At 50.4% G+C, this 16554-nt stretch overlaps 1 protein-coding gene across 1 annotated transcript in view; it reads left to right on the forward strand.

Annotated features, from left to right (window-relative positions):
* ADGRD2 (adhesion G protein-coupled receptor D2) overlaps positions 1-13508 on the forward strand; it is a 30762-nt gene extending 17254 nt beyond the window's left edge. Inside the window, exons 20-25 of the mRNA XM_062590792.1 lie at positions 4356-4397; positions 4610-4663; positions 5057-5201; positions 5793-5851; positions 8690-8720; positions 12650-13508. Of these exons, the coding sequence (XP_062446776.1) occupies positions 4356-4397; positions 4610-4663; positions 5057-5201; positions 5793-5851; positions 8690-8720; positions 12650-12657 (339 nt within the window). The 3' untranslated portion in view covers positions 12658-13508. The remainder of the gene's footprint in view (positions 1-4355; positions 4398-4609; positions 4664-5056; positions 5202-5792; positions 5852-8689; positions 8721-12649) is intronic.
* Positions 13509-16554: the final 3046 nt, after the last annotated feature.

Below are 16554 nucleotides of genomic sequence, written 5' to 3' on the forward strand. Positions count from 1 at the left end.
ATGCTATAGCTTTCGGTTGCAGAACAGGAAAGGCCACAGCACTTCGCTCTGGCATGCTTGGCAGGTTCCCGCCTAACACTGGCCCTGCTTTTCAAGGGCTGAAATGCAGGCCATGTGCACAAGATGGGTGATTGCTCAAAGTCGTGTTCTGCCTGTGGCTGGCGCTGGTCCAGTTGCAGGGTGCTGCTCACGCACATCCGACAGCTCTCTGATGGGGAAGTTCCAAGGCCAGGCAAGGGCTACTTCATACTTCTGCTATTAAGCATATCAGAAGAGTGGCAAGAGACCTGTCCTAACTGTAATTAAATGTAGCATCAGTTTTTCTTGCTTTCTCATGCCAACTTAGGGTATTGCACCGGAGAGGAATCCAGACTCTCTGCTACGAAGGGGTGAGGTGCTAAGATGAACAAGGCTGAGAATAGCACCAGCATCATTACTTTGACAGCAAAATCATTCCTCAGCTCAAGTGAACTCCATCAACATCAACAGAGAGAAGCAGATCAGAGCACAACTTCCCTGCACTGTCCTGGCTATCTTTCTACCGCTGCAGGGTCTCTTGCCTTGCATCAGTGTTTAGGCTGTAAAAACACAAACATGTATGTCATTGTGCACAGGACAGGTCCTGCTGAGGATCTTGGGTTTGATTAGTTCTCTGGAGAGCTGGTTTGCAGTAATGCTCAGAGCGGCTCTTCTCTCTTCAGTCTGGCCTTGGCAAGGGAAGTCCCATGACTAGCTCTCCATTTCGGTGACTGCTAATATTTTTGATAATGTTTTGCTAAAGCTCAGCAGAGGAGCCCTGGATATTATGTGGACAAGCAGTAAAGGGTTTGCCTGTGAATATTCCGGGCTTTTTTGCCTTCTGTTCCTTGATTACTGAGTTCAGGTCAATTTGAAGGTTAGGGGAGAGAAACCATGATGTTGGTGGGAAGCTGCAGAGTTGAGAAAAAGCAGCAATAAAAACATCACATTTCAACTCCTTTGCTGGCTGGCCTATCAAGGGCGAACTTCGATAGATCACCTTGGAATTTCCTTAAAGGCCAACGTGCTTCTTTTTTGTGGTAGTGTTATGTAGGAAAGTTTTGCTGTCATAGTTGTTTGTTTGTTTGACTGCTTTCTGTTTATCTGCGGAAACTGAAGTCTGTCTTCAAGGCTACTCTGTGCGTCGATACCAAACATGACAGCTCCTTCTCCTAGCCAGGCAGCACAAGAATTCAGTTGAGTAACTGAAAAGCAACATGATGTGGTGCTGAGCTGGAGGTGGCTCCAGCTGCTGACTTGTAGGTTAATTAGCAGTCAGCAACACCTTCTCTAGCTCATGATTTCGGAGGTAAGAGCACCAACATCTTGCCAAGTATTGAATGCTGGGTGACAGTGCCTGTTGTTAAGAAAAAGTGTCTGTAAAAAAACTGCTGATTTTACAGCAGGTGGAGAGGTGGAAAGATGGTCCCAAGGTTGGCTCAGAGCAGGTATTTCAAAGCCACTCACTGATCTCTGGTATTGCCCATGCTTCCTTGGGATACCAAGTTGTTTTTGCTTATTACTGTTACCTTTATTAGCAGTGCTACAGGCAAGGCATAGCCAAGATTAAGCCCACCATGCTGAGCAAGCAGTCCTTGCCCTGCCAAGCTAAAAAGACAAGAAATCTGTAAATTTATTGTAGGTCCCACCCCGCAATACTCCTTTTACCCCAGCACACGATGTGTGACTGGAGGAGACTGGGACTCATCTGAGAGCTCCTAGTCTGCCTAACTCTGCTGCTTCAGCACCTCCATCCCTACAGTAGAAATCACTTATTGGTCCTGTCTGGAGAGGCCTTGCAGGGACTGGGCTTTGTTTGAAATCCTAGTGCGGCAGCTGCTGTCACACTCACACACACACACACACACATACACACACACACACAAAAAGTTATTTTTATGTACTTATAATGACTAATTGCCTTTGATTCAGCTATTGCCCACATGGTGCAGCTGGGTGCCAGTGGAGCACAGGTGGTGCCCACGGTGTCCACAAAGCCATGTCAGAGGCAGGAGGAGCCTATGGCTCTCTGGGCTCCCAGTGCGCGAGTGTGATCTGCAGGGCTAAAGCCTGTCTTAACCATGTCTTTAAAATCATGAAGGATCATCCATGCTCCCTGTCAATGATGAACCAACTGTGCCTTGGGGAAGAGGTAGGAGATGAAGTAGCTTTTTGGAGTCACTGCTGCATGTAGCAGCCTGTGGGCTGTTGTTGAGGTGAGGAGCCATTCTCCACCCCCGCCCCCAGCTCTGCCCTGTTCTTTGCTGCTTTGGCCACCTACCCAAGCTGCTGAGCCCTGTGAGGCTTCCCTTCCTGGGGAGAGAATCGCCCCTGCGAAACCGACTTCTCTTCAATTGTGTTTCTTTACTAGATTTCACACTTTAGAGATTTTGTTTTATTTTCCTCTCTGTGGTAGGGCCTCCAGCTGGATATTTTTATACTTGTTTTTCAAAGACCCTGAGGTATTTAAAATATCTCCCACTTGTACAACAGCCCCTGGGTCAGGCCTGGAGGATTGCATAGTATGGAGTGGAGCACAGGACGGTGCTTAGTAATTCTAACAGTTGCTGTTTGCTGCCGAACGTGAGCTTGTGCCCTCGCTTCACGGGCTGCACGATGTCACTGAGTCCTTGCAGGGATCTTCTGTGGCCTGTCAGGGGGAGTGGGGCTGAATCAAGTCTCAGCATCTCCAAAAATCCCCTTCTTGGATGGGCTGAGACCTGCCTGTGCCAGCGATTCCCCAAGGAGGCAGGACTTCCCCTCTGGTGAGCAGGAGGTGCATCCCTCAAGGTGGGGTGTGTGGAGTGCCCACGGCTGCCCACGGTGCAGGAGCATCCTGCTCCCTGGGCCTCGCTGCAGGCCACAGGTCTGGCTGGGCGCCCGTCTGCCACCGAACGCCTGTGCCACCATGAGCAGGAGCTGCAGGGGCAGAGCGTTGCCGGGGAAGAGGGCTCCGCTTTGCGCGGGCAGGAGCCGGCTCCTCCAGTGCCGCTCTGCGCCGCGGCTCTGCTTCCGCCCGCCTCTGCAGCTGGGCCTCCTCTTCCTTGCTCTCCTCCCTGCTGACCTCACCGCTCCCTCCCCCATCCCCACTTTTATACAGAATGATTATTTCAAGGAAGACCTGCCTTGGCAGCCTGACCAGAAATCTGGTCTGTAGGAGTGACCAGCATTGCTGTCTGAAGGACAGGTCATGGCACGGCGCCAGGCTATTGCTACCATTACGCCTGCCAAGAGTTCGCAGATGAAGAGCAAGGCTCATTGAAGACAAGATGGATTACTTTTCTTGCTGCAGCTGATTTATCTAGCAGCGATAACAAACACCCCACAGATATAACATAAATCTGGTGGACCAGATAGAGCTGCCTTAAGGCCAAAATTGTTGGTCTGGAGCTGTAATTAGCCCCTGGCTCTCGCCTCCAGGTGGTGCTCACTACAGCAGTGCCCCAAGTGCTTTCCATGAGTGCAAGCTGTGCACGCTGCCCAACATTTAGCTGTGACCTAGCACTGGGTTGTGACGGAGCATTTAGCTGCTTGCTAATGCTCAGTGTGTGTATGCAACTCTGGACTGGCAGGGGGAGAGCGGCGGAGCTGGCGCTGCCTGAGCTGTGGTATGCCAGTGCCAAGGAGGGAGTTCTGTCTAGGTTTAGACTGGGCAAAGCTTCTCAATCCATACCCTGCTAAATTTGGAGTGGAGGGTGCTGTTCAAACCCTGTGCTCTACCAGTATGTGGGACAGAAGAGCCAATCTAGCATCCTGCTGCATTTTGTCTGCGTGAGACCGGCCAAAGCCCCTCTGCCCACTTTCTCAGAGTCGGCCCCCTCAGCAGGAGGGGCGGTCTGTTTCCCAGGTCTCAGCTGCCCTCTGTGACTAGCCCTGTAAAATTTCTGAGGTCTGAAGGAGGAGTTTCTTGGGGAATTTTGCCTTCGTGAAAGAAGGAAAGTGTAGGAGAGCCTTGAGGTTCGAGGTGCGGGGGAGCAGAGGGGCAGATCTGGAGATGCTCTCGGGGACATTGAAAAGGCACAGAGCAGCTTTTGTGTGAGCATCTCTCTTCCCAGCCTGTACTGCTGCCGCAGTGAAATGGAGAGAGAGGAAAAGGAAGAGGGAGCGGGACAGGGAACTTCTGTCATTTGGACTCTACACGTAGAGCCTGGTCCCAAGTCTGATTTTAAGGAGCGTCCTTCCAGCCCAGCTGTCCCCTGTCCATGCCTGGCCCAACATCTCTTCCCATTATCCTGGTGCTCACCCATTCTAGTGTCATCAGACTCATTTCCTCCTGTGCGAAGTAGCAGCAAGCAAGCTGTACGTTGGTAACTCTTCCTGTGCTCTCTCCTTTTCAGGGCCTGTATATATTCCTGGTCTATGCAATCTATAACAGTGAGGTAAGAAATACCTCTGGCTGAGGTCTGGTCACTCCTCAGAGCAACAGTTTAATAGAAATTAAGGGGGTGGCTGGGATTTTGGCAGATGAAACAGACAGGATTGCCCTGACTGTGTTACTGGGACAGCTCTTACTTTTGCCCCATGACTTGCTGAAGGATTTCCTGCTATTAGAGCTGCTGTAGCCCCCTCTAATGCCCTTGCTGTGCTCCAGGTGAGGAATGCCATCCAGAGAATGAAGGACAAGAAGAAAGCGCTCTCGTTCACAGTAAGTGCAAGGAAGTGCTGCTGCTCACCTTTGTTCATTGTGTGCCCACTAGCGAGAGGCCTTGGATAAGCGCTTGGACTCTTTTGAGGGGATGGAATTGGAAATAAAGTTTTCTTTTTTTTTTTTCTTTCCTTTCTTTTTTTCTCCCCAGTCATCCTATGCAAGGAGAGTGGCAGAGGCTGTGTACCATCTTTGCAGTCCTGCAGAAAAATGCAGTTAATCTACCCTGATTAGGCAGCAGCCTTTTCTACTGGAATTGGAGGGGGGGAGTCAGACTCAGTGTCAGCAATGCAGATAAACTCAGTCCTCAAATTAGGACCTGGATTTACATTGTTCTAGAAAAGGCATGTATTGCAGTTTTCCATGTCCTATATTTCTTCTGTGCCATGACAGAATTGCTCTCATCCCATCAACTACTTATCGAGTCCAAGAAACACAACCTCCTGGGAGACGGGGAAGCTGAGTCCCTCTGCAGCTGAAAGTGCCCTGTCAAGTCCTGTGCAGAAGGAGCCCCCAGTGAAGAACATCACCAATAAAGGTACAGAGAATTGCCGTTGCTACTGGCCCAGACTGTGTGAGGGGACCACAATAAAATGATATCCCCAAGAGCTTGAATTTTAGTGTGTATTCATTGGCACTGTCACACCCGTTTGCACACTGTGGTGGATACAAGCCAATGGCTGTGTGAATGCTTTGGGACTGGTGCCCCAAATACAGCACAAAGCATGAAGGAATCCCAGTGAGGGCAGGCAGCATGTTCACATGGATCACAGAAAGGTCAGGCTCATTCCCGCAAGCTGGCTGAGCACAGGCAAGGGGTTCTCCTAACTGTATTGTACAGTACTGCATTCTCTTGGGGCGATGGTTCATGTTGGTATCTTAAAATGAATTTTTTACGTAAGGGGAAGCAAAGGTGGCAGTAGGAAATAAGTTATTAAGCTTCAGGGGAAAAAAAGGTATTACATGCTCCAAGCAGTTTATGGATGCAATGATATACCTGGAGTTGTGCAGATGAAAGAGTTGGTCCCCTTGATTCAGATACTTAGAGGACACAAAGCAAAGAGTTCTTGGAAAACATGAGTATATCTACTCCCTAGCTTCCACACTTATTTTGCTGCTTCTCCCCTAGGAAACTTTGGAGCCAAAATTCCAATGGGGATTTCGTCAATTATGTCACCAGAGAGACCGGTATGTAGTGTTCTGTACTATTTTTTCCACCTTCAACAATATACACATTTATTATATACTTTATATGTATGTGTGTGTATATATATATATATATATATATATATATATATTATATTATTATACACATATTTATGTAGAAATGGTGTCTAATGGCTCCAGCAAAGGGCTGAGACTCTGGACACCTGGTAGTGTTACCAGCTCTGGCACAAACTCAGTGTTTTATGTTAGGCAAATCACAGAAGCTGACTCATCCATCCTGTTTGCAGACTGAGGATAACAATAAATGCCTCTGTCCCAGGATGTTACAAAAGTTGCTCACTGTTTGTAATGGACTGAGAGAGAGTCTGTTAGCACGGCATATATGTGCTCTTCCTGAGGAGCACTCCAGACACGCAGCCTTTCTGGAATGAATAGAAAAAGGTGGTTTTGATACAAGTCTTGCATGCACTGATTTATTAAAATACGTACTCTTTATTAGCAGTGTGTTAACTTGTTTAAATCTTTTGAGATTCAGGTGTTTGATGCCCTTAATTGCCACTCTGGGTAATCAAGGAAGATGCAACACAAGTATTTATTGTTTTTGGTAGGAGCATAAGGAGAGCAAGGGTGGTGGCGAGGAGCAGCTCCTTGCTAGTGACCCCTGCTTGGCTCTGGCAAGGTGGCAGGGGCTTGGGTCAGGAGTCTGTTGCCTGAGATCTCAGGCTGGTATGGGCCAGAGGAAGGCAGCAGAGGGTAAGAAAAGATTGCGTAATCTGGGGACAGAGCAGGAGGAAGTCCCCAAACTGGCCAAATTCCAAGGAGAGACCTCACCTCTGAGCTGCTGTGGGGAAATGTCTCTGCTGCAGACTCGCTCCCAGCCGCACCAGAGGTTCGCGGCTCCGCTTCAGGAGGGGAGTGTGTTTGCAGGGCGATTTATAGCGGGGGATATAAATGAACCAGAAAGAGATAGTGAATTTGAGTAAGTAAAGCACCAAACAGAGGGTGGTAGAGGTCAAGGCTAGAAACTACCCCCAGGGACAGCAAATTAAAAAAGGGCAGCAGGGGCTTGTTGTCTGTTCTTGTAGCCGAGTTACATCCGTGCAGGGAGGGCAGGCCCTGTATTGTTCTGCCAGCCGTTTCACTCCCCCTGCAGAAGTGAATCAGATATAAAGCTCAGCAAAGCATGGCCTAAAGCAGGGAACAATTTAAATTTGACTAGTCTGATACCACTTCCATCTCCCACTATTGAAATGATCATCAGTCCTTGTGCACTTGACATACAAGTGCTGTAATTTTCTCAGAATAAAATCTAACACTACTTTCATATGAGGCTCTCACTGAAGGATCTCTCTCTCCCTCTCTAATATTTATCCTTTGAAAACCTGTGTCACATAGACAGCTCTTATTTATCCAATAGATAATACTTCTGTAGCTGGCATATCATTCTGAAGCCACTCAGTAAAATCCCTATTTTCATTTCTTGTTATTTATGTTGTGATTAATACTGTTCCTCCCCTTGTGCTAAACACCTACCAGGAATTACAGGTGATGCTTTTCTCAGCCAGCCAGGTGCTTGCTGTGTAAACTGGGACCAGGGCTAAGCTACCTGGCACAAAATACGAGACGTGGGCTAAAGAGATTAGCCCAGAGGCCCGTATTTTCTAAGGCAGGTAGCATTAACATAGGAGGCAGCAGATTTCCTAAATGCCAAGGCCATGGTATTTCCTAGCAAGCGAAGATAGAAACCACTTTCCTCCATGTGAGGGTCACCTAGGACTTCTTGGTATCTTTGCTACTTAAACGTTTCATTTAGAATGGATTTGTTTCCTTTCTAACTAACGTGTATTCAACAACCTTCAAAAGGCAAGGCTGATCCCAGTGACTCTGTTGGCGGGGGCGGGGGGGGGGAGAAAAGCAAGATGCCTTTTTCCCCATGGAGATCTGTTCAGCAGTGCAGCCCTTGCAGGTCCTCCCCTCACATGCATGTGAGCCCTGCCGTGGTGAGCAGCCCTGCACTGCTGGGGCTTTCGATCCGAACCGGAGCTCTGTGCTCCAGAGGCAGGCAGTGTGTTTGTGCACTGGGTGATGCTACCCTCAGCTGGAGAGACACTGCTTTCTCTGCTCTTCAGTTATATAAGTTAGTGCTGTTTTTCTTGCTCTCTGACTAAATGAGTCATGTAACTCACTGGAGAAGCCAGTGAATTAAGAATGTCACTGGCAGCTGCACAATAGTTTGGATGAAGAGAAGATGCTACTTAAAAACATTTGAAAACACTTAAATGACAAAGCAGTGATGGAGTGAAGATACAAACACAGGCATGATGTTCTTTGTGTTTCAGCTTTTTAAAATGTCTTTTAGTGGTATTTACTGCTCTTGGGCTGGAAACAGGAATTTTGCACCTCACAGTGTTAACCATCATTTAAGTGTGTGGTACAGGCTCATGTGCGGTTTTTTCCACCACAGCATGGGGGAGGAAGTTCACTCTACTGTTTTCCTGGATTTTCCTGTGGTCTCTAGCATGATTTTTAGCCTACTGGGTCATCCCAGGGCTGGAGGGGGGAGTCCCAGGAGTATGCTGAGTGCAGCTGCAGCTCGCTGCTGGGGCACTGTCGCTGGATACTCCTCCTGAGAGGCACAGCTTTTCCCAGGGAACCTCTCCAAAGTATCACATCTCTCTGGGACACGGATGCAGGCTTTGGTTCCCTGCCTTTGCAGTAGCTCACTTGGAAGGAGAGTGTAGTGAAGCAGCCCAGTGACAGAAAGAGCCCTGTTCAGCCTTGGGGAGCATGACTGAGGGTTCTGGCAGTGAGGCAAACAGACCCCTTGCTTCTGTTAACAAATGTTCTCCTCTCTTTCAGGCTGTAGAGCTGACAGCGTTCAAATCCTCAGGTAACATTTGCCTACGCTATTTTCCTTCGTTTTTGATACTGCTGATAATGGCTTCTCTGGGTTGCATCATGGAGTGCTGACTGGAGGGTGGAGGGCAGGTGTGGGGTTTTTTTTGTTTGTTTGTTTTCCTCAGATTTTAGAAAGCTTTTTATTATTATTATTTCCAAAATGCCCTGGCAGCTACAGTCCTAGCAAGGCTGTTGAGATGCATGTGTCCCCCTGAGTGGTGCTGCAGCAGATGAGGAGGAGGCATGGGGGTGAATGAAGCCCTGGTGACACAGCCTGTGCTGCCTCTCAGTCACAGCACCCATGGCTCAGCCTGGGGCAGTTACTCGAGCACCCGCAGAGCTCAGCTGAGGGTGCTTGCCTCGCAACACCTACCTGGTTTCTCCCAGTGTTTCTGCACCTTCCTTGCTGCCTCTCCCTGTCTGCAGTTCACTGCATACTACCCCCCTCTTTGCAGAGACTTGCTGCCACAGGGTAGTTTGAAACAGGAGCAACTGAAGAAGCACTGGAGAGTGTTAGTGCTGACTTGCTCCTGTAGGAGGGAAGGTGGGGTGTTCGAGCAGGGCTGTATTTATGAGCCTAAAAGCAGCCTTTAGTTGCTTGTAGTTTAGGTTTCTGGAAAGGCCTGTGTTGCAGTAGAGGTGGGTAGAATTCAAAAGCGAAAATCCCTCCTAAGCCCTAGACCTCCACTCTGCTGCGGTGTTAGAGTGAGGCTGGCCAGCATCAGCTCCCTGCTGCTTCCCAGACTTTCCTGCCTGGCTTTGGGGAAGTCATCAGCTATTCTATGTACGGATGTAGCCTATTTAGTGGGGTATGCTTTTTAACACCTCCATATTATGTGTCTAAGCAGGGCATGCTTAAACTGTTTTCAAGACAGTGCCATGCAGGAGCATTAGAGGTTTCCTTCACACAATAGACGCATGAGCAAGATGGAAACAGTGGCATCCAGGAGTGAATGTGATGCAGCATTTCAGGTGTAGGAGTGGGGTTGCATTCAGCAAGGTGTACACTAGGCACATGCATTTGTGTACTGCACATGCACTAAACCTTACCTGCTCCTGAACATTTTGAACTAGCCACATCTGTGATTCAGCTGCAGCTGTGTGAAGATGTGGATTGTTTAGCTGTTTTCTCATGCAAGTCCTCCGTATATTTTTAAAAAACAGCAATGTGCATGCTGAGAAGGGGAGCCTCAAAGCAAAGCATCTCTCTGAATTTTCCAGCCAGTTTAGAAGAACAGTCTAGGATTACAGAGGGAAAGCCAGTTAGGCCCATGCGTCTCGACCTGCAGGTTTGTGTTAGTGCCTCCCCTCTCTCTAGGCTGAATGCATGCAGGCTGACACACAAAAGCTGTGGAGAACCTTGTGCAGCACAGTGCTGCCCTGTGTATGGCCACCCTCTCTGCTCACAAAGAGTGGCTCCTCTCATGCCCTGGGATGACTGAGCCGTGTGGTTCTGCGATCCTTCAGCCTGAGGGTGCATGAGAAGATCTCCTTGAACCAGAAGAGCACTCTTCTACACACTTGTGTGCATCTAAGCCAGCATGCAGCATATGGCTGGTGGACTGCTGCACTATGCTGCTCCAAGGTATTGGGCAATAAGTCAAGTGCTTCCAGACATTAAAAAAAAAAAAAAAAAAAAAAGCAATGCCCAGCTTAGTAATGGTCTGGAAAACTCCAGGGTAGCTCAGCATTGCACAGACTCCTGTCTTTGCAGGTTGTTCAATAAACCAAAATGTTCTGTAGCTCTTAGGGATAACAGTTATCATAAAAAGCACATAAGAAACCTATGTGTGTACACAAAGAGCACATATGGAGCTGGGCACACTTTGCATCCTGTGCAGAGAGCAGCAGCCCCAGTGATGGCAGCTGTTGCTTTCCCGAGGAAGCTGGATAGTAGGGCGATGCTGCAGGAGAGCAAGCAGTGTGCCCTGCGAAGCTGGGGAGCTGCTCTGGGCACTCAGCAGCCTCTCCTTGGCTGCAGTATGTTTTGTAGCAAAATGAGGAGGTTTGGGCAGAGCACAGAACATGATGAATCTGAACTCTGACTCTTTTTGGCACTAATTCAAAAAAATGGAATACTTTGTGTGTTTATGCATGTATCTATATATTTTAGTTAATCTCTTTCCTTCTCTAACCAAGGAATACTTTTGCTCAATTAGTCTTGTTTCCACTCCCCCCCCCCTTGGATCATTTTTGGAAACTTCTTTGGAAATTGATGAATGAGAGAGAAGTTATTTCAGCAGAGAAACCACTTCCCCTCTTCTATTTCTTTTTCCCAGAATAGTTTAATGAAAAGATGAATATTTTGTCCTAAATAGTTTTGTTTGAAACATCCCAGCTAGCTGTAATGAAAGTTATTGTGGTACCAGCATTAATCTCAAGGGGGGCTGTACAATGAGACATGAGGAAAGCCTCCTGCCCCACAGCTCAGAGAGAGACCCAGTGGAAGGGAGAAGTGCCAGACCCTGGATTTGTAGGTGGGGAAACTGAAGCATAAGGCTTAAATGATTTATCCACAATTTCCCAACTGGGGCAAGATCTGCCTTTTCTCTGCCCCACTCCAGTGCCTGAGCCGGTGGCTTCTGCACTCCTCAGAGATGGTGCTGCATTGCCCTTGCTCTAAAGGCAAGAGAGAATCAGTGCATTCGTTGTGTGAGACAGGAACGGGCTCCTAGCAAGAATGAGGGCAGGTAAAATCCAGGTAAATATTGGCCAGTTTTAGAAACAGAAAAATGAAAAGTTTTGCATTGTGCAAAGATCTGCATGAATCCCTGTGTGTAGGGAGCCAGCATGGGCTCCCTCTGCCCTGTGCGTCCATCCCCCAACTCCCCACTCTCCAGCATTAAGCCTCTCCCCCCACCAAGGACTCAATTCACACGAAGAGGCCGCACATTTTTCCCCGGTAATGAGCTGCAGCCCAGCTGTACAAAGATGTGTGCTGCACAGAATGCTCTGCCCGGATTCATTACACCTATTATGTAAGAAGGGGATGGCCGGGGGCTTCACATATTTGCACAAACAATAAGTACCGTCTTCCTTGTCTTGGAAAACAAGAGCTCCAAGAGGCCTCTACATCCTCCATCTCTTCAAGTGATGGCTTCATTGTTTCCCCACGATAATTTCATTATTGTGTTTGAATACATTTATATGTTGCTAAGCCACACATAGCAACACGTATCTTCTTGTCTCCATGGCCCAGTCTTCCTGTGATCAATATTAAGTAATTATGAAACTCTCACAATACCATGTTAAGTAAGATTTATTTTAAAATAATAATTTTCTATTTTTTGGGATCCAAAGCCAGTAAGACACTTAATGCGGTTGGAGAAATGCACATCCCACGCACATGCAGAGCGTCAGTTGTGGGATCCACCACCGGCTGGTTGTACGGGGCACGGACCTTCCACTTACGGACGGAGGGTTCCTCTGCCTGAAGGAAACACAGCCTATGAAAACTCAATACTCTTCCATAGTAGCATTGGTGTTTTCATTTATCCCTCTTCAGCACCCTCAGATCTTGCACAGCCTTGCAGTGCCTGTGCTCAGGGCTAGTTGATGAGCAAGATATAGAAATGCGTTCCTGCTGCCACAACTGCCAACTCCCTCCCTTTCTGGTGCCATGCATGGAAGCTGCTTCTTCTCCTTGCTGTAAATGCCAGTACCGCAGAGACCACCCTAACGGTGCAGCAAAGCCATGGGATGGCAGAGCAGCACCAGTGAAAAGCGGAGCTGGCCGTGTGGAGCAGCTACCTCCTCCCCTGCTCCGTCAGGCAGCGGGCTTGGGCTATGCTTTCTCTCTAGGTAGCACAGCCCCAGGACCCCGCTGTCGCAGCAGCCAGTGTGTCAGCCTGCTCCCGAGAGGCACACCTGCCCGCTGCTCCTTGCTAGTGCACAACTAAGGTCTCCTTTCTTTTGGTTTAGGTTTCTGAGAGGAAGTTTCTGAGTGTCTTATCCACAACACCATGGCTCTTCAAACAGCCGGGAGGACAGCAGGTTGGAGCAATTGACTTCTACATGGAGGGTTGCCCCATCCAAGGCAGAGCTGTTAACCTTGTGCTTCTTCCTACCAGCATTCATGGACTAAACTAAGGCAAGGCAGGGTAGCGTGGGGTCTCACAGGGCCGCTGGACCTTATCTTCTAATGAAAACTCCTCCCCGGGGGCAGACAAGCCATGCAAACGCTCACCACGAGCATGGCTGGCTGTGGGGGACGGGATGGGACAGGTGCCTTTGGTCCCTGTGGCTCTAGCTGCAGTGCTGCTTGCAGGGGCCGGTGCTCCGCCAGGACGGCCAGCCAGGCGCGGTGGAGCTGTGCTGCCAGAGCCCCAAGGTCCCCCTGGCAGCAGTGTTGTGTTTCGTTGCTATTGTTGCCGGTAGTTTGTTTAGCTTGAAGGACATGGTGGTATGGGCAAAAGTGCAGTCTTGCCCGTAGCAACAGTGTCCAAGTGCTGCCTGCGTGGTGCACCCGTGTGCCTGTGCAGGATAAGTACCCTTGCTTTTCCAGCCTCCACCACCGTGCAGGGGCAGGGTAGGACATGGTGCGGATAGGAGGCACACACATCAAGGAAGGCATTGGCTGGCTTTGATTCTTTTCCAAACCAGCTGATTTTAATAGCATCTTTTGCTGTATTTTTGATGAAACTCTTAGCCAAGCTCCTGCCTGGGCTTCCTAACTGCTTGGTCCAGCTCTCCTCTACAGCTAGGGTTGTTTTCTCTTGTGCTCTGTTCATATCATACTGTTTCGCCTGTTACTCTCCTAGTGTTTAGAGCATATAAAATGTGTTGGGTTCTTTGCTGATTATGATGACAGTAAAAGCTGATTTTCAAAGGCAATCTCCTCTTCTTGTATTTTATGCATGTGACTGGTCATATGTTCCAGCATTGCAATGTTTAGCAGCTTTCACGGCTGAATGCAGTGGAGGACAATTTAGCTGCGTTGCATGGGATCAGAGTGTTTTATTATCCTCTGTGCAGTCTCTTGTGCTGTGTTGTTCCCTGTCTGGAGCACTGCATGTGCTGGTTAGTGTGTACTTCACTACTGTTAGAAACTGCAGCCCTCAGAGCAGCTCTGTATTGGCAAAAAAGAGCCAGGTCTACAGCACAGAACTATTATTTCTATTCTAAGAGGCAGACAGCCAGTGCAACATCTCCAGCTGCTGGGAGTCCGAAGGAGCTGGATCACACAAAGGGCATTTCCAAACAGTTAAATTTTACAGATAGGCCATCACATCTACTGCAAAGCTTTGTACTTTCCTATGATTTCTTCCCCATCACTTGGTGCATGGCATACTTGGGGCTCTTGCCCATAATGACAACCAGAAGCTACATGAAAAATCCTGCGCCTGAGATAATTGTCCCCTAAATGCCGTCATTTTTGAGCTCACTTGGAAAACACACTTGGAGTCGCTATGGCAATTCACAGTAGCACTTTGAACCAGATCCTGAGTCACCAATACCTTGAATCAAATTCCAGCACTGATTCCCCTCATACAGGTACTAGCATCCTAGTCCTGGCCAGCGCCAGGCACGCCCCTGCCGCGCTCCGGGGAGCAGCCAAACACAGGCAGACCACTGGGCGAGACGCCCAGGCTGCTCCCCAGACTGCGTGGCCCGCGATTTCCAGGGCCAAGCGTGGCTCTAGTGTGGGGAAGCTGGGCAGGGCCAGTGGGCTCATGGAGCCACAGGAGGAGAGGTGTGGTACCACAAGGAAGGGTTAGAAATACAGTCAAAAAAGACAATGTCTGTGTTTTTAAATGAACTGCAAAATTTATTACAGTGGTTTGCTTCTGACAAGGAAGTTAATAACCTCCTGCCTAGGAAGGAAGGGTGGGGAGTGAAGGAGAGGGAGGAAAGAGATGAGAGAGAGAGAGAGAGACACTTAAGGACACTTTTCATTTTCTGAAAATAAAATGTCTTTTACCTCCCGAATCATTTTCCCCAGTTCTTTAAGTTCAGAAAAAGAAGGTGAAACTGAACCACAGAATTCAGGAGGAAAATGCACAAACATGTTGAAAAGCAGAAACAAACATGCTCTTCTGCATCTAACAAGCTTCCATAAAATGAGCGGCTCAGAGTACAAGGGGCTGCAGCGACAGCACGCGCCTGCAGCACGAGAGCTTCTCAAGGCACCGGCTCTGCACAGAGCCGTGGCGTACAGCAGTCCACTCTAAACAAGGAACAAACGCCTGCAATGGAAAGTATACCTGAACCAAACTGAGGAGCATTTTAGCCAGTAGCACTGAAGAGCTACAGAAGAGCTGGTGGGGGCCTCGCCATTGCGGAGGGGGCAGTGTGCTGCCCTGAGGAGGAGGCGGCACAAGGGCTGGTACGAAAGGAGAGCATAGCTGAGGAGAGAAAATAGCAGCAAGAGTCTGGTGCTTCCCGGCTCTGGGGGCTGGAGTCCCCCAGCACTGTCTGGGAGCGTCTGGGAGCTCCCATCCCTCGCCCGGAGAGGAACCGACATCTCTGTATGTGGCTTTAACATTTGCTATCACCTACGGACCAAGGCGATGCAGGAGAGGCTGGGCAGGAAGGTGGCAGGAGAGGATGGATGTGTGGCTCGGGCCTTGCATAAATCACAGGACAACTCTTACTACTCCTTGCCAAGTGCTTATGCAGGTGGATGCAGGAGGAACTGCAGCTGCATCCCAAACCTCTGGCACATGGCTGACCTGTGAGCTGCTTTGGGCACTTTGCAGTCTGCACCCTGCTGCTGCCACCGCTTTCAGTGTCTGCAGCGTGCCACATCCCTGCTGCCGTACCAGCTCCTCCAGTGCTGCCCACCGGGCAGAAGGGCACAGAAGTCCGCCAGTGGCCGTGTCCTGCCCCTCAGCCTTTTTTCCGTGGACACCACAGAGTGAGGCAAGACCCATGCAGCTCAGGGACACGGTCCTGGATGCCACCCCGTCCTTGCACTTCCAAACAGCCCAGGCTCGGTGCCATGCTGCCTGGGCAGCCGTGAGCGCCTGGGCCAGGGACCAGTGGAGGAGCTGCCCCGTGCCTCCCTGGCGAGGCTCATGGACCGGAGGCTGCGCCCCTTCCTCCTCGTTCCCGCTCCTGCCCTGCTGCGGGGGATTTGGAGCCGGTAGCACTGTAAGCGTCCCAGGAACCGTCCTCATCCCCCGGCACCGAGCATCTTGGTGCTGCTGCAGCAATGCTTCCGACATCCCAGACGTGAGCCGAGTGCGGCACTCGCGGGCTCTGGGCACTGCGGCTGCCCCAGGGCTGCTGGGCCACGGCTGGCACCTCCGGCGCCGGCGAGAGCAGCGGCAGCGGCCTCGGTGGCACCCGCCGGAGCCCGCCCGGCCCTGCCGGCCTTTACTTGGCCCCTCTCTGCCCGCCCCGGCCAGCAGGGACGCGGGTGCGGGCAGCGGTGCAGCCGCCAGCACGGCCGGCTCCGGCCAGCCCGCAGGCAAGGGCGGCCCCGGCGCCCAGCCCTGCTCTCAGCCGGCCCCGCCGGCCAGCAGCCGAGGCCCTGCCGCCGTGCCAGTGCCCGGGGGGCGCCCCGGCCTCCCCGACCCGAGGGGCCGGCGGGGTTTCACCCTGCTTCGCCCTCTGCCCTGGGCTCCAAGGGGCCTGAGACCTGGTGCAGCAGCTGGGCGGGCAGCAGCCGAGATGCAGCTCTTAGCGAACAGCAGGCGAGGAGGAGCATAAATAAGAGGAAAACCAGGTAGAGGCTTCACCCTCCGTCACCCCGCCACTGGCCGCTGCCGGGGGCGCAGGAGAAGCCGACGGTCCAGTGGCACCGAGTGCGCTCGCCTCCGAGCCGCTAACCAGCATCGCTGCCCGTTAAAATAAATCACCTGGGGCTTCCCGCGAGGACGGGT

The sequence above is a fragment of the Rhea pennata genome, chromosome 18, assembly GCF_028389875.1.
Source record: "Rhea pennata isolate bPtePen1 chromosome 18, bPtePen1.pri, whole genome shotgun sequence".
Lineage (NCBI taxonomy): Eukaryota > Metazoa > Chordata > Aves > Rheiformes > Rheidae > Rhea > Rhea pennata.